Source organism: Pinus tabuliformis, chromosome 4_1 (assembly GCF_031772625.1).
Source record: "Pinus tabuliformis cultivar Carrire ecotype Pingquan chromosome 4_1, CPIR1, whole genome shotgun sequence".
Taxonomy (NCBI): domain Eukaryota; kingdom Viridiplantae; phylum Streptophyta; class Pinopsida; order Pinales; family Pinaceae; genus Pinus; species Pinus tabuliformis.
In genome coordinates this window covers 181,448,613-181,475,555 of record NC_142303.1, presented here as the reverse complement: position 1 = coordinate 181,475,555, position 26,943 = coordinate 181,448,613, and the positions used below count along the sequence as shown (strand labels likewise).

The 26,943-nt window shown below is 38.4% G+C and overlaps 1 protein-coding gene across 1 annotated transcript in view; it reads right to left on the bottom strand.

Moving 5' to 3' along the window:
* Positions 1-26,043, bottom strand: part of LOC149174807 (putative rhamnogalacturonate lyase B) — a 143,367-nt gene extending 117,324 nt beyond the window's left edge. The window contains exon 1 of the mRNA XM_089420967.1: positions 24,650-26,043. Coding sequence (XP_089277093.1) covers positions 24,650-25,981 — 1,332 coding nt within the window. The 5' untranslated portion in view covers positions 25,982-26,043. The remainder of the gene's footprint in view (positions 1-24,649) is intronic.
* Between the last annotated feature and the right edge of the window lie 900 nt (positions 26,044-26,943).

Below are 26,943 nucleotides of genomic sequence, written 5' to 3'. Positions count from 1 at the left end.
TGTGCCTCGGTTAAATCTAAGCCAACTTCCTGTGCCGTTCGTAATGTTTGGATCTCGAATTCTATGGGAAAAATGGGTTGTTTTCCAAACACTAATTGATAAGGTGAGTAACCGGTGGTGCTTCTCCATGTTGTTCTGTAAGCCCACAGTGCTTCAGGTAGTCTGGTAGTCCAATCACGTCTATGTGACACAATGGTTTTCGTTAGGATTGATTCTATTATCTTATTGTTGCTTTCTACCTGCCCATTTGCCTGTGGGTGGTATGGAGTAGTGATTTTATGCTGGACGTGATAGTTGTTGAGTGTTGCAGCTATTATGTTCCCAACAAACTGTGGTCCACCATCTGTAATTATTTCTCTTGGAAGGTCGTAACATACAAATAGATGGAACAGGAACTGTATGACAGAGTCCTCTGTAGCTCTTGGCAATGCCTCTGCTTCAACCCCCTTGGTGACATATTCTGTTGCCACCAAGATATATGTTTTCTGGTTTGATGATGGGTTAATTGGTCCAACGAAATCAAGATCCCATCGCTCAAATGGTTCAATGACTAGCTATGGTTTCAGAGGCATCTCATCAGACTGACCAGGGCGTCCTGTTCTCTGGCAACTGTCACAGGCTTGGACAAATTTCTTTGCATCTTTGAAAATCGTGGGCCAATAATACCCTGTCTGCAGCACTTTATGTCCAGTTCTGCGATCAACAAAATGTCCACCACATGGTCCGTCATGACAGGCTTTTAAAATGTCAAATATTTCATCTTCTCGAATGCATCTCCTAATATGCATGTCTTCCCCTGTGTGAAACAAATAGCCCCCAATCCACGAGAATCGAGCACTCTTCTGAACAATATGTTTCCGCTCATTAGGGGTTAGATGTTTTGATAGTTTATCTACTGCTAGGTAATTGGCAACATCAGCATACCAGGGTGTTTGAACAGCCACAGCAAACAGATGCTCGTCTGGAAATTGGTCTTCAACTGCTGCTGCATCGATTGGCTTTGGAATTCTTGAGAGAAAATCAGCTACAGGATTTTCTTTGCCAGGTCGATCCTTGATTGTGATATCAAATTCCTGCAATAAAATCAGCCATCTAGTTATTCTACCATTTGTAACAGGCTTATTTGCTAGATATTTTATGGCAGAATGATCTGTGTACAAGATAACAGGATATCCAGTAATGTAATGTCTAAACTTATTGATAGCATGTATTACAGCTAGAAATACTTTTTCAGTAACAGTATAGTTTAATTCAGCAGGGGATAATTTTTTGCTGATGTAGTAAATTGCATATCGTTTTTTATCCTCTTCCTACCCAAGGACTGCTCCAATGGTTGTATCTGAGGCATCAGATGATACCTGAAATGGCAAATCCCAATTTGGTCCTCAAAGGACTGGGGCTGTGGACACAAGCGTCTTCAGATCCTTGAAAGCACATTCACATTTTTTCTGTCCAGAGAAAATCAACGTTACCAGTTAGTGCATACAGAGGTGCAACAATGTGCAAATAATGTTCTATAAATCTCCTATAATAACCAGAAAATCCAAGCAAACTGCGTACCTCTGTTTGAGTGGTAGGAGTGGGAATAAGCAAAATTGTTTGGATTTTGGCTGGGTCTACCTGAATGCCAGCTGCTAAAATATAATGTCCTAGGATAAGTCCTTCAGTCATCATCACATAGCATTTTTCGTGGCTTAAACAAAGCCTAGTAGCAATACAGCATTGTAGGAATTTTTCTAGGGTATCCAATGCTGGATCGAAATCATCACTGTATGGTGTAAATTCATCCATGTATACTTCGAGTCCTTCATTTATTAAATCTGCAAAAATGCTAAGGATAGCCCTTTGGAATGTGGCCCGAGCATTTCATAAGCCAAAAGGTAGAACTCGGTAGGCAAATGTTCCCCAAGGACAAGTAAAAGTAGTTTTGTCTTGATCTTCAGGGGCAATCTAAATCTGATTGTATCCACTGAAGTCATCCAGGAAAGAAAATAATTTCTTTCCTGCCAAAGTGTCTAATACTTGGTTGATGAATGGGAGAGGGAAATGGTCTTTTTGTGTTGCTTTATTTAGCTCTCTGTAGTCCACACAGATTCTCCATTTCCCATTCTTTTTTGGTACCACCATAAGCGGAGAGACCCATTTACTATCAGAGATAGGGTAGATAAAATTAACATCTAAAAGTTTTTGAAGTTCAGCTTTTACCACATCTTTTAGATGAGGATTTAGTCTCCTCTGAGGTTGACGAACAGGTCTTGCATCTTTTTCTATATAAATGTGGTGTGTACATAATTGAGGGTCAATTCCTTTCATATCAGGGTAGTCCCATGCAAATGCTTCTTTATATTTCCTTAACAAATGGATGAGCTTCATTTATTGTTCGGATGTGAGGTTGGCATTAATGTTTAAGGTTTTTCCCGATTCAATTTCCACAATTTTACTATTTGCAACAGAAGTAACAGGTATTGTTTGGTCATGCGTATCTTTCGGAGGATCTTCTTTGAATTCATTATCAAATGTTGCTTCTATCATATGACACTGTGTGCAGGATCTAGATTCAGTTTGACTAATGAAACTATTAATGGCATCGTCTTCTGTTTGGTCTTTGAAATCAAGTGCCTCTTGTATAGTTAATGGAGATCTAATGTTATCAGTAAGGTATGATACAGGGTGCTTATTCATTTTGATTATTGTGAGACTTGGCTACGCTGGAGGATATAGAACTAGCTTCTTGGTATTTGGTCCTCTGGTTATGGTCATATTTCCTTGCCGGCAACTAGTATAAGCATCGGCAGTGGCAAGCCAAGGTCTACCTAAAATCAATGGATGTCCATCAAGTCAGGTTTTGGGATTTATTATCAGGAAATTAGTTGGATATTCCCAGGAATCAATAGAGACCATGACATCATGCAGTGTACCCTCCAGCCTAACCACAGATTGGTCAGCCAATTCTAGCAAGGTAGAGGTGGGTTCTACAGATGTAATGCCTAGCTTTTGGCAGGTAGTAGTTGTTAAGATATTAATTACAGCTCCTAGATCAACTAAGGCATTGGACAGGGTCTGACCATAAATTTGGACAGTTACAATTGGATTTCCTGGGTCTTCATATTTAATGGGTGTTTATTTTCCTGATAGTAAGTCAGATAGAGTGCCAATGACTTGGACTCTTGGTTTATTTGTTATATTCCTCCTTGGTTTCTTTATGCACAATTCTTTGATAGCTTTTACATATATCGGGATGTCTTGAATGGCTTGGAGGAATGGAATTTTTATGTACAAATTTTGTAATTCTCCCAGAATGTCAAAATCTGGATATTGTATAGGTCGTGGTATGACTAATCATTCTGGGAACGGAGGAGAGGATGTGGTTGCTTGATTATGAGTTTGTTGTTTATTCACATCCTCTTCTAGTGACAGATGTTCTCTGGGTAATTGATCTTCAACCTGAACTGTCTTATCTCCCTCGGTTTCAAAAATACGCCCAGATCTTAGCTGAAGATCATTACACTCCCTCAGATCAGCTCCTATTTCTGGTGTTTCTATGATTTGGATAGATTGGACCAGTCTGTTATTTCGATTGGGGTTGGGTTGGGTTGGGAGTTGCGGTCTCAGATTAGACTGGGGATTTTGGTGTAAGGCTGGTAGTGTAGGTTGAGGGAGCGGGATTGTTCCTACTGGTTGATGCATTGGTCTCTGCCAGTTTGTCTGCCAGGCTGAACTTTGTGAAGTAGGGGGAGTCCATTGTGGTGGATATGAGTAACTTTGCCAATATGGTGGGGTATAAGGAAGATTTGGCCAACCAGATTGGCTTGCCTGATTCAGCCACGGGTTTGAGGAAGGAAATGACTGCGGTGACCAGTTTGGAAACGGGGATTGGGATTGACTTTGCCACATATTATATTGTTGAGCATTATACTACGGAGGATGAAAAGAAGAAGTTGGGTCTGGAAACATACTAGATTGTCTCAGCTGCCACTGACGGCGCTGGTTGAGCAAATACACCAATTCTGGTTCTTCTTCTACCTCTTTATATACTGCTTTCAATCCAGGGAGTGAGGGGCAGCTCTCTGTCAGGTGATCTTTTGTACAAATGGCACATGTTTGGACTGCATCTAGTGGAAACTCCTTATGACTATGCTTTTTCCTGCATCGGGGACAGAAGATTGCCAAATTCTGTTCTCCCTCCATTTGCTTCTGTTTGGCCTACATAATATCAAGTTGTGTAGTTAGTGTCCCTAGTATATCAGTCTTAAAATTTTCCAATAAATTTCCAATTTCTACAGGCGTTACTCCTTCTGTCGAAATTTTATTATCTCTTACAAACCGATCATGTTCTGCCGGTTTTACTCTTGTGCTGCCTCTCGAGCTCCTGATACATAAATCTATAATGTCAGCAAAATTTTCTTGATAAATATCTCCTTTTCCCATAATGTTTAATGTTTCAATCCATTGTTCCTTCATGCCCCTTATTAATGCTGTTTTTAACACATTATCAGGTAAACATAGTGATGCATAGGGAGATATTTGAAGATTATACTGAAAACGTTCCACATACTCCTCTAATGTTTCATTTAGTCTAGCTGTCATCTGGAATATTTCGTCCTTCAGTTCTCTAGACTTGCAATAGTCCTGATATTTTTTTTGGAAAAGATTCTTTCATTTGATCCTAGCTATTTATAACCCCACCACCTAATCCCATAAACCATCTTAAAGCAGCCCCTTTTAGTGTAGAGGGGAATAGTTTCAGTTTCTGGGGGTCGGTGGTGTAATCATATCCCCTGCACAATACATCAAATTCAAATAAAAATGCATCCAGGTCTTCTGATGTAAGACCGTGGAATGTAGGGATATGTTGAAGAGGGATTGCTTTCATAGGTGCATTTGCTGCAGAATCCACTATGGGGTATTGTAATGTAGAAGTTTGAGTGTTTGGCTGGTTTTGAGCCATTGGGTTGAATATATGCCAATACCCTTCTGGGATATCTAGGAGGGTATTCCTAGGTTGAGAGGGAATGGCTTTAACAGGGATAGTTTTAATAACACTTCCTCTATCTGGGATAATGAGAGTGCCTAATATCTGAGGAGATTGAGTTTCTTCAACAATGATTTTTGCAGCACTTCCCTTGTCTGGGCTGTTTAATGGCTGAGTTGTTCCAATAGGGGACCTTGCTTCCTCAGTTTCCCCTATTTCTCCTTCTCCTTCACAAAGATTGCTGAGATTCCCTTCCTGCAATAGTTCTTGAGTAGAATTTTGAATTTCTTGAAAGTCCTGCTCTTCAGTTTGACTATGCACCTTAGCAAAGCCTAAAGATGGTGATCCTGTGGCCTGAAGGGAACTAGTAGGCTGTTTATAAATGACTCTCTTGGGTCCTACTGAGGGATGAGATTCTGCTTTCTTGTAGATTTCGTCTATGAAGGTTGTTCGGCCAAGGGTCACTGGCCCCTTAGCTTTTTTTGGCTTGGGTAGAGGTTTGGAATTTTTTTCTGGCTTTTTCTGCTTATTCATGCACTCAAATTAACTACAAAATTTTACTCAAACAAAACAACAGCAAATCTGTAGGAAATCGGGCAGCGGAGCAGGGCTTTTACATGCTTCGCACGTAGGTTCTTACCTTTCGTTTTTAAAACCAAATTCTTCCCTGACAGGTTCGTACACTACTCTGAAAAAAGAACAAATGGCTACACTCTTTCCCCGGCAACGGCGCCAAAATGTAGAGCTATAAAAAGGGTCTCTTTCACCTCTAATTACCTCACATTAATATGTCAATCCAGGAATGTTTTGTTATTTCAAAGAGTGTCTCAGTCTGAGGCTATCATTTGCCAGAGTAATGCTGGTAGTACAGTGTTTAGAAATACAAGAGTAAATGGATGCTTATCTACAGCTTAACTACTTCAAAAGATTAAAACACACATTCAAAAGACTAGGCAACTTATCAGTCAAGGGTTCGGTAGCAATAACCCATCCCTTTGGAAATTGATGAAAAGGAAATCAGAGAACAGATCCTGGAGCTGGGAGCCGGACAGTAGATGTCAATGCTCTCTACAGTCTGAGATCGTTCTTCACACAAATACCAGGAAATGGAACGGTAGATAAGAAATGGAACAACAATTAAGAAATCGAACAGCAAGTCTGAAATGGAACAACAAATCCGGAATGGAACAACAGCTAATAAATAGAACAACAACTAGTCTCACAAGCAGTAACAATCTTAGTCTATCTGATCAAATGCATTAATCGTAATCTACAGGAATCAAATGGCCATCTTTCACTCTGAAGAATAACACACACCAATGGAACAGCACTGATTACTGATAAATTATGGAACATCGCTTGAAAACCATATACGCACACAACACACTTAAATAGTAATTTGATCCAGGTATTGATCTCAGTTAGAAAGAATACGACTGCATTTCAAAATAGAACTGCATTGTTCATAAATCCAACAATTGCAAAGAACATAACTTCCAAGATGAATTCCGTAATGTTAATGAACAAGTGCACAGCATAAAGGCTTTGTAATGGAACAACAACAATATTCTGTAAAGACTAGCAGTATTATATCAACTCCTAAAATAATAGTAATATGATGCAAAGTCAATACAATAGTTTTGTCTGTAGCAACCTTAATGAATTAAGCATAACAGAGCATGTGACGTAAACTTATAAAGCACACCAGATTACCTAGTAACATAGATAAGCAAACCACGCATAAACAAAACGTAATAATACAGGAGCAAGTGTCCTCCAAGGCCGAGCCCTTAGCCTCCAGGGGTACACCGCTTGAAGTTATTCCAGACTCAGAGATGAAATAGTAACCAAGTTTGTATTAATGCATAGAGCCAAATTACAATAAACCAGTTCTTAACGAGACTCAATGATCAAAGTTCTAATCTGACAAGAAATTACATGAAAGTATAACAATATCCAACTCTCTCCGAGCTAACAGTGTTGCCCCTTTTATAAGGGTGACGACGGAGATATCTAAGTGCGGAAATATACAAAACAGCGATCCCTCAGGATCAAGGATTCTGAGGGATTCGCCCAACCGTTAGTCCTCAATCATCTCTTTCCTTTCCTACGCCAAGCCAATATTTCCTCTTCCTTTCCAGGGTTGATCCGCTTTGATTTGCTTTGCCTAGTTTGCATACGGTCTCCCATCAAAGGGACAGCGGTTAACCCGTCCTTGTCCTTTCCTTTGGAACGGAAACTTCTCGTTTTCCCTCCTTCCTGCATAAGGAAATGACAATTGTCAACGTTTTTGTTTTACATATTAATCTCACATGTTTTATTACAATCCTTTATCATTTTCCTAGTTCATGATGCAAAAGGTTTATAAGTTCTAATAAAAAGATACTGAAATAATCATCAAAAACATACCTTCTTTAGTACTCCACAGTTATTTCTGGCCATCCATCTTTAAAGATTTCATTTTAGCAATCCAAAAATGTCACACCTCCCGGATTTACAACCATAAACAACGTGCCCCACCCTCACCCCTACACCTAGTTGTTAATATCGTTCTGTTTGCTAAATGAGGGATTGATTTCATGACATGTAACCCACGCTCTGCCGGGGGGCATGGTTATATCATTGTCATCATTGATTATTTCACTAAATGGTCCAAGGCAATGCCCACACATTATCCTGAAGCCATCATTACTAATCATGGATCTCATTTCCAAAGTTACATGATGGTGGAGCTTACTGCTAGGTTGGGTTTGCATCACAAAAACTCAACTCCTTATTATCCACAGACCAATAGCCAAGTTGAGGCAGTCAACAAATTCTTGGTTACTATTCTTCAATGCACCATTGGGATGCATAAATCAAATTGACATCTTATGATATTTTCGGTTCTTTGGACTTACCGAACCCCAGCTAAGACTACCATTGGATTTATGTCCTTTCAGCTGGTGTATGGTCTCAAGGAAACTCTTTTAATTGAGTGTGAAATTCCTTCATTGAAACTATCCATCAAATTACTCCCTAATACCTCACCTAAAGTGGAATGTTTACTTTACCTCAAGAGTCTCGATGAAACTCATCGCTTCACAGTGTTAGTAATTGAGTCCCAGAAAAAATGAGTTAAAGCTTAATATGATAGAATTGTTTCTCATTGCGGTTTTGCTGAAGGGGACTTGGTCTTGCTTTATGTTAAGCCAATGACAAATTGGCAGCTGAGAAATTTGAAAAAATGTGGGATGGACCTTACATTTTCAACCGAGTTTTACAAAAAGGTGCCTACGAGTTAGTAGACTATGAAGGAAATTCTTTGGCTGAGCCCCAAAACAGGCTTTACCTAAAGAAGTATTATGCGTGATTATACATGTAAATACTTATGTACATTAGTGTGTTTTCATTAGTGTGTAGTGTGATTTTGGTATGTGAGTTTTCTTTTGCAAACCTTTTCCTCTGCTTACCTCGTGCTCTACTTGGTTTGCAAATGTCATCCAACCATTACGTCGATTTCATTGATGGTTCTTGTCATAGTGCACAAAATCTATCTTTTGCTGCATGGGCAATCTATGACAGTAATGGTGAATTAGTAAATTTACAAGGTATATGTTTAGGTCATATGACTAATAACATTTCCAAATATAGTGCTTTCATCAAAACTTTGTCAGAAGATGTCACTCTTGGCATTAGAGAGTTACTTGTAAAACTCGATTCACAGCTCATTATACTACAACTTAATGGACAATATTCAGTTAGAAACCCTCAAATTTTGAGAATGTATTTTCGTGCTTGTTTATTGGAACGAGAATTCGATTTTATTACTTATCATCACATTCCAAGGCGCATGAACAGAGTAAAAGACGCATTGTCTAATTATGTGTTAGATAGACATTTCTGAAACTTGTAAATCATAGAACATCACATATCAGATATGGTAAAAAAGAATATATACATATATATATCTATCTATATATCTATCTATATATATATATATATATATATATATATATATATATATATATATATATATATATAGATATATATATATATATATATAGCGAGTGTTTGCAAAAGAGTTTACGACATCAAAATAACAAAATTTTTGTTCCGAGATACATGGCTTTATAAGCCTACATAGAGCAGAAAGTAAACTAGGAGTTGGCTATTCGCTCACATGGTGCTCATGATAGCACAAGAAAACCCTAATGACTCAGCCCAATAGCTTACCTAGTCTGGCAGATACTCCTACTGTGTGCCTCTGGTAATGTAATGGCACCTCATCAATCAAGGCATACTCTAGAATCCCCATGGTTAAACTTTCCAGGTTGCACTCTACCTCGACGATAGGTTCTTCTCCCTCCACATATGGAGGATCATCCTCAATCTACTGCATCACTCACCTGGATGTTGGAGAAACCATTGGAGGTCTCTCATGTCCAACATCTACACAACATTATAAGTCAAATATTAGTACACATGTACAAAGAAAATGATAAAAACTTCAGAAAACTTCAAAATTAGTTTTTACCTGAATCGGTCCACTGTTCCCTTGGAGGGAGTGGAAGAGCTGGACCTCCTCAAAAATCCATCCCTGCATGTGCCCAATCATTGACCATGAGTAGTTTCTGATGCAACCATTTGAAAACTTCTGGAGGGAATGACATCTATTGACCGCATTAACTCTCCCCATCTAAGCAATCGTGGATCTCTAAGTGTTGGTGGATCCACTTCTAACCACTGATAGCGGAATAATGGCACACATTCTAGAATGAATGTCACTAGAATAGATTCAAAACCAAATTGTTTTAGAATCCCCCTCTTTCACTTGGTTAGTTTGTGCTTCATGCACGCTAACAAACCTTCACACCAGTTGAAAATCGTGGGATTTAGGCATTCGATCGCATACTAGAAATGAGAATTTTATACCTCATGCAATGATTATGCCCCACCTATTCGGGCCAGAGTGTGTAAGATAGTTCACAGTGGGATATTGGTAATGGTATTTATGTCAATCTTCCCATTGTTACCCTTTTTGGCTCCCGGACAATGCCTCACAATGAGCATATCCATGCTCTCTCCTCCCATGCGTGATCGAGATAACTACATCCGCTGTCCCTTTCTTGACAAGCGAGTAATGAAGTAGATGTTGATGACCTTTATTTCAAGCTCTTGATTCCCGAACATGAACAATTGGTGATCTACATCCCTTCAACTAATTAAGTGCTGCAATAACTTCAGTTCTGCTTTGATCCCCAGAATCATGAAGAACTTGAGCAATCCACATGCTCAAAGGGAATAAATATAGTCTTCATCTTGCATAGCTTGATGGTATTCAGTTTCATGAGCCCTCTCTTTCCATTCAATCACCATTTTAGGTTGGTTTTCCTGCAAAACATCAACAAACCAACATTTCATGAGCATCCATGGAGAGAAAAATCAAGATCAACTATTTTTCATGGAAGAGTTCACTTCAATTTTTTACCTCAATCTCAGTGTGTCTATTTAGGAATTTTTTCGCGCTGCCAACATAAGTGCCTAACTAGCCTCAGGGTGACTAGCATGAGTCCGATGGGTGAAATCTGTGTTGGTCACCCACGATGTAATTTTTTTGAAAATCTTCCTTACAACCTATCCTATGGATGAAAATGCATAAAATGACTACCAAAAGGAAGGGAAAGAACATATCTATTACCTGTAATAAGTGGCTTGACAAATGGTGTCCCAGATTGCTCATGCTCCTTACCTGAAAATTGAGGTAAAATGAGGTAAAAATGCTCTCACAATTGCAAATTGGTAAAATGGTAAAAATAACTTACATTTTTCCCTATTTATAGTTTTAAAAAAATATTTTTTCCAAGTTAGGGAATATTTCACTCATTTGTTAATATCTTTCCTTGAAATCAGTAATGTGTGTTCCTTGTGCAATGATGGGTCATATGTTCTTGGTGATGGTAATTTATCTTGGCTGATTCAACTAGCTTTAATTTATCAATTTTTCAGACTCGTAAAAAATAAACGAAAAAAGACCCCCCTAGAGTCATCTTTAAGCTCTTTTTTTACTCTTGAAAAATGAAAATATCGTTGAGTACTTGCATTTTCGAACTCATAAAAGTAAATGAAATGACATCTACTCAGTATAAGTTTAACTTGTTTCTAGAATGAGATAGATTATTGTACGAAAAAGGAATACCTTAGTCAAACATGGCTAAGAGGTTCTCTTGAATATTGTTTTCTATCTTTTCAGGTTCAAGAGAACATTTACAAAAATAGACCTTTGGAGTTTTATTTTTCGCTTCTTTTTCAAACTTTCTAAACATGAAAAACATCTTGAGTTTCACCTCCGTTGGACTTGTAAAACTTAAATGACACAGGACTTGTTGCCATGACAAGACCAAGTTCCTCTTTCCTAGGGCTCGTAAAACTTACTAGGATGGATTCATCCGAAGGGTGAACTTATATGGAAAGCATATGCTATCCCCTTCAAGATTGCAATAAAAAAATATATGGGGTACTCTCTCAAAATGTTGGGGGAAAAAGTGAAAGTGTTCATCTCTTGTATCCTATAAATGAAACATGTCACTCTTGAACATGACACTCATCTGTTACTCATGTCAAGTTTAGGATATCCTCACTTGGTCACTTGCCTTCCTAGGTTAGCGAAATCTATTTTTCTTCTGATCTAATTATACCATCTCATCATCATGACCTTTGATCCTATGTTGAATCAAATTCTTCCAAACTCCAGAGTCATGTCGCCGATATGTTCAAGAGAATTCCTATATGCAGTTCTTTAGTGCTTATGCATTGCCTGACTTTCTACCACAGTCCTGGATCACACTTATCTACTCTACTACATTCCTTTTGTTTCATGTCGATGATGTGGGATTCATTATTTCCCTCCTTCGACGGATCACTTTTTGTCGACTTCATCTCATTATCCAAGAAGATGATCTAGATTATCCATGGGTTTTCGACTTCAGTTACACTATTCACAGTTGTGGATTGTGTTGGTTGTACCTTGAGAGCCATTTTCATTATTGGTCATTTCTCTCATGCTTGTTAACGGTTTACATCATTGACCAATAATCTGGTGGTTTTCCATCATGTTCAATTTCGACACATCTATTCACATATTAGAATTCATACATGATTGGGGTGAGACGGAGCACAAGACCCTGGATTTCGTCTGATATAATTGAGGTTGTGTGGAGTTATGAGTCATTCATTATTGTACACATCTTTCCTCTGGACAGATGGCTGCGACCATACTATGAGTCCATATTCATGATCCTTTCTATTTGGATGGTTGCGACCATATCGAGGACCTTTGCACATGATCCCTTTTATACGGATGGCTACATCCATACCACGGATTCATGTATTATTAGATGCCTATTCTTGTATCGTTAGGGATGATCATAAAATATTTCACATATGCATATGTATATGCTTGATTTGTAGGTCTCCTAATGGTGCTGATTTCATCCTTGCACTGACTTGTAAAGCATTTCAGACATCACTCCCTGTTCTGCCTTCATGCTTTAGGGGGCATCTATTACACATTATTTTGTCATATCTCTTATTCACTTCCCATGCCATATACTGAAGTGCCAAAACATTGAATATTGTGTAGCATATCCAATATGATATACAGATCATAGCCTCCCTAAACAATCAAAGGAAAACTGCCATGAACCCATTCTGGAGAAGGTTGCTTAAAAACCTAATTTTTCGCATTAGGGAATTTTTCTCCACTTCCATCCCATGTTGATGGCCGGTTGCTCATCTATACACTCATGCTGCCAGCGCGGGTTTTCATAGGAAAACTTGCGTTGAACCTCTTCTGGCAGGTTTTCCCAAACTAGAGGAGAAGCTTCACTTACTAGAACCTTCTGCAACAATGAGTTAGATATTGATTGTTGTTGATATGGTCTATCTATCTCATATATACCTCTTGATCTTATCATCATGGTATTTCCCCTTGAGATGTGGAACTTCCTCCCTCTTTTGTGGATCCCTAAATCCCTCTCCCTTCCATCCCCAAATGTTTGGTCAATTATTGTTGCATCGCTATGATAATGTGATGCTTACATGATACCCATTCTAGCTTGGAGAAGGAGTGCTTTAAGAGTCTTTGCTTGGACTTGGAAATCCGCCAAAGGAGGGCTCCAACTTCAAGGCATAGGTTGTATACTTCCCTTTTTAGTTTCTTAATATATACATCTAATGTTCACTTTCCATAATTGTGTAAATGTTTATGCTATTAGCTTAATGTTGCTTGATTTGTTAAGTAGTTTATGTTTGATGTATGTTATATATGTCTTATATATTGTATAGTACTTTTATTTTCCTTGCGGGTTTTTGAACGTGAAGAATAGCTAAGGAGCGAGGCCTAGAGTGAAAGATTCAAATCCATCTCTAAGGTTCGAGCGATTAGCATCATAATGAATTGGGTTCCTCCTTCCTACATTTGTCAAGCATAAGCTAGGAAAGTGTGTATTGGATTGTTTGGTTTGTTGTTAAAACCACTCATTGGGCTAGAGGGATCGCCTTTGTCCGCAGAGGTGATTTTCCTTCACAAAAATATTGGAGTCTCACCCAAAGTGGTTATGGGAGGTTGCAGAACCAAGTTTCTGCAACTAGAGGGATACTTCGTTATGGCACCCCTATGTTTTCTTATGTTTTATACTCATCTACAACTTCACATACATAAAAGACTTCACATTGATGGTTTACTTCACAGATTTTCACTTATTAGATAAACATATCAAGGAACAATATAACATGTATTCTTTCACATAATTAAGTAAAAATCATGCATATCATTACTTATGAACATAGATTAAGAATACAGGTACACAGGGCTTCACCAAAACTTCTTCTTCTTTATTAAGATATATCTTTGAGTATATACAACTTCTTCGACCTGCACACCCAAGTACAGGTGGTCTACACACTCAGTTGTAGACTCTTCGAAGGCCTCTGTTCACTCATCTGTGGAGCCTTTTTTTAAGGCTCAAAATGCAGACTAAGGACATGCAGTATGATCAATTCATCAACATATCACTATCCTTGACAAAGAATTACATGTCTTGAAATACATTGCATTGCTAAAAAAACCATGTCCACATACTGTGGACTCAACAAAACAAGGAACTAAAACCTCGATACCAATTACAAAATGAGGGGCTTTGACCCATCCTAAGTACCCCAGACATTGCGTGACGAATAGAACTTTTCGGACTCTGTGCACTCCACTCCTCAAAATGCAGAGTCTTTGACCAAAGATGGACCAACTTGGGTCGTGCCCAACAATTCAGTATATCTGGGTCGGAGTTCTTGAATGACTACCACGAGGTCCCAGCGAAAGGTACAAATTTCCACTATGCTTGGTTGATTTTTTTTATTGCTATGTTGGTGTTGAGAGAACCAGAGGAGTCGTAGTTCCCTCAGGTGCCTACGGATATGTGCGAAGCCGCCAGGTATGATTTTTTATGGTTTACCACCAACACATCGCATGCACAAGAGAACATAATATTTTTTATAATGTACCACATGCATTTACACATCCTATTAAATCAGCACCCCCAACTCTTGCCGAGCTTATACGAGAAATATAGCTTTATGGAAAAGTTCAAATAATATTTTCACAAGGTGTACATACAAGCGTGTAGGGATGAAAATAATAAATGGCATGCCTTACCATATATGGTGACTGAAGATGATCTTGCGATGTAGATACAAGAATGGCCCGAGGAATGGATGACTCCACTAGAGGTAACTGGAGACAGTGAGACATAAGGAAAAGAGGTGGACACTTCGCAGTATGGTGAAGCCAGTGGAAGAGATAAGGAGCAGGATGAACATGAATTAGAGGAGGAAGAGATAAATGATGAAGGTCAACAGGATCCTCTTGAGGGAGATGAGTAGACCAAGGAAATAGAAAAGAAAGAAATAGAAAAAACTTCCCCAGAGAAAAGGAAGGCAGAGGGTGAAGTTGCGTCAAAGAAAAAGAAGAAGAAGAAGAAGAGGAAGAAGAAGAAGAAGAAGAAGAAGAAGAAGAAGAAGAAGAAGAAGAAGAAGAAGAAGAAGAAGAAGAAGAAGGCCAACAAGAAGAAGGATGGCATGGTCCTTACTGAAGAAGATTAGATCAAATCAGGGGTAGGATACGAAGTAACAAAAAAATCCTGGAATAGAGTCGAAGATCGCTATGACGCACTTCTGAGTAGTGTTGCAGAGAAGATTGAAGAGCAAAAGATACTAGCGGAGATGGTTAGATATCCCATGTAGATAGAGGAAAGGGTTGGAGCAGAAAGGAAGATAAAGCCTATGCTTGCAGCAAGGCTAGCATAGATATGTGCAGGAGCCCTATAGTTTGACTTCACAGAATTACAGAAGCAGGCTCAAGAATGTAAGTACGTGGACATGACCATGTCATCATTGTTGTTTCCAAGACTACACAAATTGCACATAGAGATAATTGAAGAACTGAAGCTACATGAACAACATACATCGCAGCTGAATATACAAGTGGAAAAAGAGCAAGTTGGGTTGTGGTAGAAGCTCGAGCAGGTGATGGAAAAAAATGATCAACTGGCAGATGAATGCCAGAAGATCAAGGAGGTGGTCGAAGTCACATGTAAATATATTTCAGACCTTGATGTCCGAGAGGAAGAGAAAGTAGAAGAAAAGGTATGAAATGCAGATTAGTGAGCTGGAAATGAAGCTATAGCCAACTACACCACATGAAATAATGGATGGGAGGGAGACTAACCTAAAGAATGTAATGGCCAACATATCCACAGCATTGGAAGACTATGGGAAATTGTTAGATGAAAGTTTGCAAATTTTGACTTCGTTGTAGGAAGATCCAAATGTACAAAAACTACAAGAAGAAATGCACTAGAAGAAATAAAATTTAGAAGAGATTTGTGCATTTGTAAAGACCTTACCAATATCTCAGAGGCTTGTGAAGATCAATGAGAGTAAGGATCTCTAGAAGAAAATTGAGGACTGGAGAAGGAAGAGCAAATTTTGATAGAGAGGACTCAACCTTGGGAGGATGAGGCTCTCTAATTATTAAAGGTAGTGGATGAGAAGATTTAGGACCTTTGACAAAGGGAAGAAACCTTGGTCCAGAAGGCTGCAGAACATGTGATAGATGCACTGTTGGAGGAAGGACGCATCGAGGACATGCAGGTGACATAAGCTCTGCAACACTTCAATCAAGCCTACAACAACATCACAGGAAAAATCAAAGGCAAAGAAGTTGACTGACTCGGGACGAGTCACAGGTGAGTTTTAGGGGCCTATTCAGCATAGCCCAAGTTGGCCTAGATTTTTATAAAGACTCCTCATTTTGGGGAGTGAAGTGCAAAGTAAAAAATGCAGTGGAGTGCCAACTGGACCATGTAGTGGAGCACCAAACTAGATCGCGTAATAGATATACTGCGTGGTACATGGACTTCGGAGTGGGTCGAAGCCCCTCCCTTTTTGTAAAATAATACCATTTTATATAGGATGAATGGTTTTCGAACCATAGTAGCTTCTATTAGAGGAGTCCATAGTATATGGACTATGGTATTGCAATGATATATCCCTCGATGTAATAGTAGATAGAGATGAATAATAAAGAAGAGGAAAAACTAGTCTTGAAGAATCACATCATGTTGAATGGCAGTATATTTGTGAATTGTGGTTTGGAGCAAGAAGGCAAGGCCCTAGAGTTGAATGCGTAGGGGCCCCAGTCTAGAACTGAGTTCGCGGACTACCTGCAGCTAAGTGCCCAGGATAAGAATTGTTTGTTGTACAAATTCTCTATTATAAGCAACAATTCTTGTGGATGTAGTCCCACATTAGGATGAACCATGGTAAAATATGTGTCTTCATCTGTATCTTTGCTTATTATCTATTGTAGCATAGAAGTTTTAGTATAATAGCATTTTATTACAGTGCAATAATGATTAAGGGTTTATATGATATGTTTTAAGCAATAAATGTAATGTGGAAAAAGTAATATATAAATGCATGTTAAGTACTAGAAAAAATAAAAATACCACATTGAATCATCCCTCAAGGCTGTAGAAACCTGGTTCTTCATCCGCCCATACTCACTTTGGGTGAAACTACGATTTGCTTGTAGGTCATTGTCGAAAGGGCCAGTGGTTGAGGTTTTTTTTGGTGCCTGGTAAAAGATGCAAACCTGGGTCAACCCAACCTAAAATCCAACAACTCTCCTTGAGCTCCATTAAATTCTCCTTCCCCAACCAAATCCCAAGACCCTCAAAACATAAAAAGGTAAGAACCAAAAGCAACAAAGAAGAAAACCACAGAAAACCAATAGCAGTATGACACCACAAAAAAAGTGGCATGGCCATGCACTAGTCATACACAAAACTACAAATCAATAAATAAATAAAAAATTGAAAAATACCGCAAGCACAAAACTAGCAACAAACACCATGACTCAATCCTCTTGGATTCCCAATTCTTCTAAGGGAACGCTCAGACTGAGCCTTCTTCAATATTTCATGGAAGTCTCTTTTCCATGCAATTCCTTGCATAATACTTCCATAACACATAACTGTTAGTGCATAAATAAATATACAATATACCAATTACCTTACCTTGTCATGAAAAACACACTGCCTTGTAATGAAACACATCCATGTCATCTCTCAAGGGGCTCCAAGTCCATTGACAAATCTAACTATAACTAGAAATGAACTGTTATACCTATTAAATACATGTTCAGGAATTGTTGGCTTGATAGGTCTTGACCTAGGTTCAGAGTTAGCTGTGCCAACCAACAAGACCCTAACTGCTAGCACTTTCAGAAACAACACGCGTAGCGTAGGCTGTAGTCTCACCGAAGCAGTGTTGGGGGATGAGAGAACCAAGTTTCTACATCCAAAGGTTAGTGTGGTGGGTCCCTATGATTCCTGGAGCTTCTTCCAGTCTTCGCGAACCCTAACCCTTAAAATATAGATAATTGTAGTAACTCGTAGAAACAAAATATAACCCTTCATGAAATGATTAAAATGTTCATAATAGTAAGTAAATAAGTAGATGTGATACTTTCATGCATCACTTAATAATTACAATATATAAATTTAGAATAACGGAGTGAATATACAGAAATTGCATATTTAAAGACAGATGAACAAGTACACAAGTATGGCTCAAAATAGTCTTTATTAGATGTATTCTTTCTGTTACAGATTCTTCTTTCCTGCACACACAACTACAAGGACCAACACACTCAACTTGCAGACTTACCAAGGTCTCCGTGCACTCAGCAGCATGACCCTTCCCCTTCACCTAAGTACAGGAAACAAACCTTCCTGCCTTAGCTTACATTCCCATACAATGATCATCTATTCTATGATTGATCTCCTAGACTCACTATGAATCCTTTATATATATTTCTCTTTTACAATACCATGGTCCGCAAGCCATGGGAGGGTGATAAAACTCCATATCTTCTAACGAAATAAGGGACTAAATTTCTTTTTGACTCCTATGACCTTTGCACTCCAATCCTTTAAAACGTGAAGACTTTACAAATGTACAAAAATTAATGACAAAATTTACCCTAGGCCACCCTGTCCCAACAGGCCCCCAATGTTGGAAATAATATTGAGAGGGGGGGTGAATCAATATTATCAAATCAATAATTTTATTTCCCAAACATATTTATATACGCTACTTTAGTGAAGTGAACTAGTGTGTACACGCAACTGTCCTTAAAGAAACCAGTGTATATGCAGAGAACTTGTGATTTAGACAGTTTACCATGTGTTGAGCTTAAACCAGTATATCAGAGATTTATTGGACAGTGCAGTAAAAGCAGAATAAAACATCACACATAAGAAACACACATGAACACCAAGATTTAAGGTGGAAACCCAATGTGGGTAAAAACCACCTACTACTGTCATCTCTGTCTTCTTTTAATAATAAGAAAATTTGTTTACAATCTTGTTCTGGTGCAGACTCATACTAGTACACAGGCTTCTACTTGTAGAAGGTTACAACCTTCTCTCATTTTCCAGTTTCTACTGGAAGGGAGCTACAACCCCCTAGCTCTTGTACTAGCCAATATGTTTACTAGTCCAGCCTACAGAAAACTTCACTCTTCCACCAGGGACCATGTTTCATAAATTTTTAGACTGGATGCTCCTGGTACGCAATAATACACATGAAGGCCTCGTTTCATCCAATTTTCATACTGGACCCATCAAAGCTTTTAAACTTAAACTACATCAACCAATATTCAGTTAATCTGAACAATCGGATCACTGACAACATAACACTGTGCTAAACCCAGAACCCTGCATCATCATCTAGAACTAACTATGACCTCAAAACTCATGCATTAGAGTGTATACGCTACTTGGTTGAACCCAACCTGCATGTAAATGCCACTTCCTTTAACCCAACCTGCATATATCTATAAAGATACTAAATCATAAACTTCTGAACCACATATTGTATCAATTAGTGACGTTCTAAAGATCTACTGTCACATTACAGAGTTCAAAACAGATAGCAACAAGGATCACCCTTCCTTCTTAATCAATCAATTAATCAGACTCAATTTCCTTATACAACAGTTCTACATTCATATCTAAGAGGACTTCATTGACAGACAACAGTATAAAAACATAATCTAATCATATAGATCAATCAGATCTGAACATAAGCTTTTCTTTTTGTTTACGCTACTTGAAAGAGTCAAACCTGCATGTACATGTGCTTTGGCTGAGATGAACCTGTGTACAGATCTGCATATTTTGACTGAGAACTTCGTTGCAATTTTAGACTTCAGAAAAACCCAGATCATGATAGATAACAAGTAGAACTAGCGCAAAACATCAGATCTGGTCTCAACCAATATCATATCATTCAACAATAAGTCATTTCAAGTCTTATGATTCCTGATCCAATGTTGAGCTCAAGGTGCACATGAAATTTTCAGATCCAGTCCCAAACATAACCCTGCAACATAATATATACTTCAGATAGAAGTATTCCATAAAATCTCATTGCTTGCACACCCCGACCTAATGATCTTCTCCTCCTTATATACTCTTAGGCCTTTCTCAATATCTTGGACCAAAACCACTTAGGACCAATACCTTGGACCCAATACCCAGGGTCAATACCTTGGACCAAATGCCTCGGACTAATTACCTTGGACCAGAATACCTTGGATCAAATACCTTGGACCAAAAACTTGGTTTTCCAACATGTACACGCTTTTCCTCCTATGAAAGTGCATGTATACATTATACGCTACTTTTGTTATGTTAAACCGTGTTTATACGTGCCTTGGACAAAGTGAACCAGCGTATAACTCTCTTTCTTCATTCTTTGGAGTTTGATTTGTAATCCTTTGCTGTTGACATACTGCACTGTGAACTTTCATCTAAGTGAGTTTCTATCGAGGACAACACCTATATCATAATGCCAACAATCTCCCTCTTCGGACTTCATGGAAACAACAACACCAAGACACTCTGCCCCTTTGACATCAAGGGCAAAGGGTGGACCAAGATATTCTCTCCCCTATGCTGTTCATGCTCCCCCTAAGTACATGCTGACTTGTCTAATTGAGCTCCCCTTTGTACAAGCTAAGATGCACTGAAAGCATCCATGCTCCCCCTGAGCATAAGCAGAGTCTACAAAAATATTCTCCAAAAGAACCAACATGACTCTATAACTAAACTATGTGAGTATGACCTTCCTATCACCAATGACTCATACATACATCCCTCTCCCAACAAAGTGGAGATATACCAAATGTTTATATATGACAGAAATATAATTACATCATCCATCACATGCAAGGTGGGGATACAAATTATATCATTTGTCCAATAGGACTCATTCAAATGTAAGAGAATACATATCACACCTTAGACTTTTACATGACTTAAGTAACAAATGGTATAAATATCTGAAGCCATAGCTGGACTCACTAACCATAATGCCAACAATGCTGAATGTACGCGAAGGCTAATGCTCCGCCTGAACCTGTGCTACCTGTGCATTGTTAACAAGTCAATGATCAGGTCATCTTTGTCAGTTAGATAAAAATTAATGAACAAATCATATCGATAGACAGTAATCATCAATATCTGACAGAGCACCCATATCCAAGCCTGCACCACTGTTTTCCTGTCTGACAAACATATACACTCCCTGACACTCAGAAACCTATGTATGTATGTGACTATACATCATGAAACACGTGTATAGTAACCTTTCTCTGAAAAATTTTGTTTTAACAGCAGGATGATGCAGCAACTACTCCTAGCTTTTGTCTGAGATATTCAAATGTCTCTCTCGACAGTGGTTTAGTGAATATATCAGCAACCTATTCTTTGGAGGGAACATACTCCAATTTGACCTTTTGTTCAAGCACTTGTTCATGTAGAAAATGCTACTTGATGGGTATGTGCTTGGTCTTGGAGTGCATGACTGGATTCTTTGGAATACTAATGGCACTTGTATTATCACATACAATGGATATAGGTGGAGTACATGTGATTTGAATGTCTTGCAAAGTTTGCATCATCCAAAGTAGTTGTGTGCAACAAGATGCAGCAGCTACATATTATGCTTCAATTGTAGATAAAGAAATTGAAATTTGTTTCTTGTTGACCCAAGACACTAACCTGGAACCCATATAGAATGCACCACCACTAGTGCTTTTTCTATCATCAGCAATTCCTACCCAATCTGCATCTGTATATGCATGAAGAGTAAGATCTTCATCTCTAGAATACCATAAACCAAAGTCCTGATTTCCTTGAAGATATTTGAAAATTCTTTTGACTCCCTAAAGGTGTGATTCCTTTGGATTTGCTTGGAATCTTCCAACTATTCCTACTACATGCATGATGTCAGGTCAGGTATTTGTTAGATAAAGCAGACTGCTAATCATGGATCCGTAGGTAGGTTGATGTACTATTGCTGATTCATAATTTGAGCTGAGACTACATCTTGTTACCATTAGGGTACATACAGGTTTAGAATCTTCCATTTCATACCTTTTCAAGATCTATTTGAGATATTTGGTTTGTGAAAGAAAAATACCATCTTTATTTTGTTGAACTTGTAGACCAACAAAATAGGTAAGTTCACCAAGCAAGAACATTTCAAATTCTTACTGCATTACTGAAGCAAAATTCTGACTCATGGATTCTTCATTGCTACCAAAAATGATATCATCAACATAAAAAATAATAATTAGCAATTTATCAGTTTCAATCTTTATATATAGATTGCTATCTATTGAACCTTTTGTAAAACCTTGTTGGTGTAGATATTTGTCAAGGCGGTAATACTAGGCCCTTGGAGCCTATTTCGGACCATAAAGGGCCTTTCTGAGTCTGCATACAAGTTTTACATCATTTCCAAGAATGAATCCTTCTAGCGATTCAATATAAACTTCTTCGTCTAAACCTCCATTCACGAAGGCTGATTTTACATCCATTTGGTATACTTTGAATTTCTTAAAGCTAGAAAGAGCAAGAAACATCCTTATGGTTTCAAGTCTGGAAACAGGTGCAAACGTTTCTTCAAAATCTATACCTTCTTGTTGAGAATACCCTTTATAAACAAGTCTGGCCTTGTTTCTAATGACTTCTCCATTTTCATTCAGCTTGTTTTTGAAAATCCATTTAGTTCCTATAATATTTTTATCATGAGGTCTAGGAACTAATTCCCAAGCATCATTTTTTTCAATTTGCTCAAGTTCTTCATCCATGACCTTGAACCAACATTCATCTTTGCATGCTTATTTTACATTTTGAGGTTTAGTGGAGGATAGTAATGCTCGATAGCTTGAGGTCCCTGTAATAGTTCTTCTTGTCTATAAACCTACCTCTTTTTCCCCTAAAAATTGAGTTTCTGGATGATTTTTCTAAACATACCTGGACGGAATATTTTCTTCTACCAATATCTCTTCTTCTAGTGCTTCATTCATTTCTTCTTCAATATGATTTTGATTTGATGTGGGAAAATAATCCCCATCTTCTTCATTGTCATAATCTTCTGTTGATTTTATGTGTTTTGGATTTTTTCATGCTTCATCAACTACAACATCAATGCTTTCAACAATTCTTCCAAGTCTTTTATTATAACATTTATATCCTTTACTTCTGGAAGAATAACCAAGAAGAATACCTTCATCTGCTCTGGGTTCAAACTTACCAAGTTTTTCATCAGTCCTTTTGATATAAGATTTGCTTCCAAAAACTTTAAAGTATTTTAAAGTAGGAGTCTTACCATACCAAAGTTCATGTGGAGTTTGAGTGTTGTTTACCCGAACATTCGCTTGGTTGAGAATAGTTACAATAGTGAATGCAACTTCATCCTAGAAGTTTGCAGGAGTTCCAGATTCATCTAGCATAGCTCGAGCCATTTGTTGAACTTGTTATCACAAAATCACTACTGAGGGCTGCAACCAAGCAAGATTTCATGTAACTCTTTCAAACCTATCTTTAGATCAAAGCTTAGCCTCTTTGATCAGAGAGGGCTCTCTCACACACTCTTGATAAAAAACATTCACTACAAAAGATGGCTAACTCTTTATTCATTCATGAAAGCAAAGCTGGTTGGAAACATGTCAAACTGGTTCTCATTGGGCTATGGAGTCACATAAATTAAGTAAACAAGGAAAACATAGTGATCTCATGGAAGTCAAGGCTCTTTGCATTATATATCAAACATACTTCACCAAAACATAGCTTGCCAAACACACAGGAAGTCAGAGCATAGGATTATGAATTCTGAGTGATTGTGTTACAACAAGACTATAAAAGAACATAAAGTATAAAACACCATCATTATATTTGAACATAACAATCCATCGAGAATCTTGAGTAGAGAACAACACTGTTTTACTATTACTGTCAAAAAGGTCTTACAATGGCCCAAAACAACTCTGTTTTTCTATAAAATGTCCAACCCCTTTTACATTCTAATCTGATCCCTTTATAGGCAAACAAACTTCTCCACCTCGAGCTTCCTCCTCCAGCATGAGGGGAGCCTCGAAGGTGGCTATTCACTATCCCTATCTAGTGCCTAACTAATTTATTAATTACAACATGTCTAAACTGAAATCACAAATGGTTTTCATTTAATCAAAATCCTAAATCTTTGCTCCTTGTCGCATGATGCTTTTCTGGCTCTTGACACATGTCCTTTAGCTGTTTAGGTTGAAGTATCTTTGAAGGAGAGTACATAGAACGAACTAGCTTTGGATTCTAGTTACGTGTATGCTTATTAATTGATCAAGAAGAATGCTCTGTTTTCACGGTCTTTGTTTCCCACATTCTCCCAAAGTATAGCAGCCTGTTCCCAAATCTTTTAATAACCCCAGACATGGAATGCTGCCATGTTTCAGATGTGCTGTAAGTGATATTAATAGACAGGTGCTTCTCTTCCTCAACTCCCGCTCACAGTATCACACTAGCTGCTCTGCACTTTAAAATCATCACCTACAGCAGTTTCGTAGCGCGCTACGAAACTGCTGTGTGATTTAAATAAACCACAGTGTTCCTTTAAACTTCTCACAAAATTGAATAGCTGATGTTGCCAATCTTTAGTTTCACCTTTGCTATGCTGAGATTCAGAATCACATTCCCTATAACATGAACCTCCAATAGATGAACCAACTGTAATTGATGAGACCACCATGATTTTACCATCCCACTGACTCAACACAGCGTCATATAAGCCAAAACAGAGCAAGTTTGCTAGAGATATGCTATCTGCATAAGTGTGATGGGGAGGTATCTGAAACCCATCAAGCAGAGGATGTAATCCATTGTTTTCAGCCCGGGCTATTTGGATGGGTACAAGACAAATAAGTTGACAGATCCAGTTTCCAGAAACATCAATGTTAAACAGATGGTACAAACCATGGTTGCCATGACGAGCAATGGCATTATCTTTCCCAAATTGCATGGTATCAAAATGTGGTTTATATATATTTGCATCATTGAATCGAACCTGAATGGCTGCATTGGTTAATGATGCAATTGCTAATCGAAGCTTATAAAGACTGTTTTGTTCCACACCTCTTAGCTGGAATTTTATTTGCCATGTTGCGGGACGAAAGCTTCCATCATTTTCAATCCTGCATGTGTGTGCAAAGCACCAATCCCTTCTCCAGTCACTAGTCCCAACTGTATATATCAAATCGTTGTCTTTGAAGATTTCAGAATATCTTTCCCAAAGGCCATATTGCCGGAACCTTTCAGGATGATTGAGAAATAGTTTGTTGATGTGGCAAGGCTTGGGATCTGGAATGAAAAATTCTGCAGCAGTGCGATCTGGTAAACCTATCTCCCATATAGTAGGGCCATCTCTTGGGGGCTCATAGATCAAAATCCCAACATCTATCCTACAACCTGAATATATGTTAATCAAGCCTTCTTTCATATAGTCACCAAGAACACCCGGCACCCAACCATAGAGATTGTAGGTACCAGGGCAAACATTTTCTATAGAGAAAAGCCCATTCTCATCAGCTTGACTCCAAAATTGGTAGCTCTTACTCTCTTTTTGCCAAGAGCCCTTTTCCCTAGGTGTGGACAATCCCAGAAAAGCAAAACGAGCAGGGTGAACATCCTCAACAGCATATTTATCATGTACTAACAGTTGTCCAGTAATATATCCTCGTTCTGGTCTCTTTCTAAATAATGGAGATTCAGGCCACCCATAAGGCCAACTTTGTACCTCCTTTATCATCTGTAACTTTGCATCTTGCCACAAGGAGAATGGGTGAGCCTCTCTTGATGAAGAATTAAGATAAATGAAGACTGGGCCAAAAACCTTTTGCCACACTTCTCCAGAACGAAACTTAGGACATAGCTCTTCACCCGCATAATGAGCACTATGAAACATTGCAAGCGATGTTGGCCCAACATGGGATGTCAAGTTTTGTTTTATTGGACCTCCATTACGAAATTCATCGCTAGGAGTGATGACCCAGAACCCAACCATGGGATCAAAGCTGATCCATCCATGGACTCTGTTCTCCCTATTGTCACATGAGTACTGGTACTTATCATTATCCTTGTTAGCCTCGACCACTTTAAAAAATATCACACTTGGCACATCAAACGTATCCTTCCCTCCTGGCTCGTTCCAATTGAGATCCTAGTATCCTCTGTTCGTTTCTTTGTTGAGAATTTCGAGCAAATTGTCAAGCCCTCCATAACCTATGCCTGTAATTATCCCCGCTGGTTTTGATATGGTGACATCGCACAATTCCATTATCTAATGCAATGTGAGCACCCTGATCCACAAAATACACATCGCCCCCCTAACACTTCCGCTACAGAGTGCAGAACTAATAACATACTTATCAAAAGTGTGATAAATGTAATCTAATGTAGCGCAAGTCTTCTGAGAGCCATGGTTCTTGGAATATTTACAATCTCCCTCTGAATTTAACTTGTGCTTTGGTAATTCTTTAAACTCCAAAACTTCTGTGGCTGGAAATCACCAACATCTTCAGCGATATTATCCAAGGAAATGTTCTTCAAAAAGGACATGGCATCACCTAGCAAGTAAACTTTGAGCTCAAATTCTGATGAAGCCTTGCTTACAGCTTGAGAAGTTTCTTGGTCGCCAGCTGGAGCATGTAACCGGCACGTTACCACGTTTGTAGAAGACAATATCTAAATAATACCATCCACCTTGACAAAGGAAATTCATCTATTTCGAACTCTGCCATTTGCGCCATCCTTCTTTTATTTCTATTTAATGCGCACTCACCCTTTTAACGACACCAGTTAACCTAAAACCAGCTCTTGTGCCACTAATAATGGCGGCCTTGTAGCATATAAAACTACTCGACACTTGGCATTAATCACCGCATTTGAAAAGAGCACTTTCATGTCTTCAATATATGCATTAATAATGAACCAACGTGCTCGATAATACTCAAGACATTTTCATTT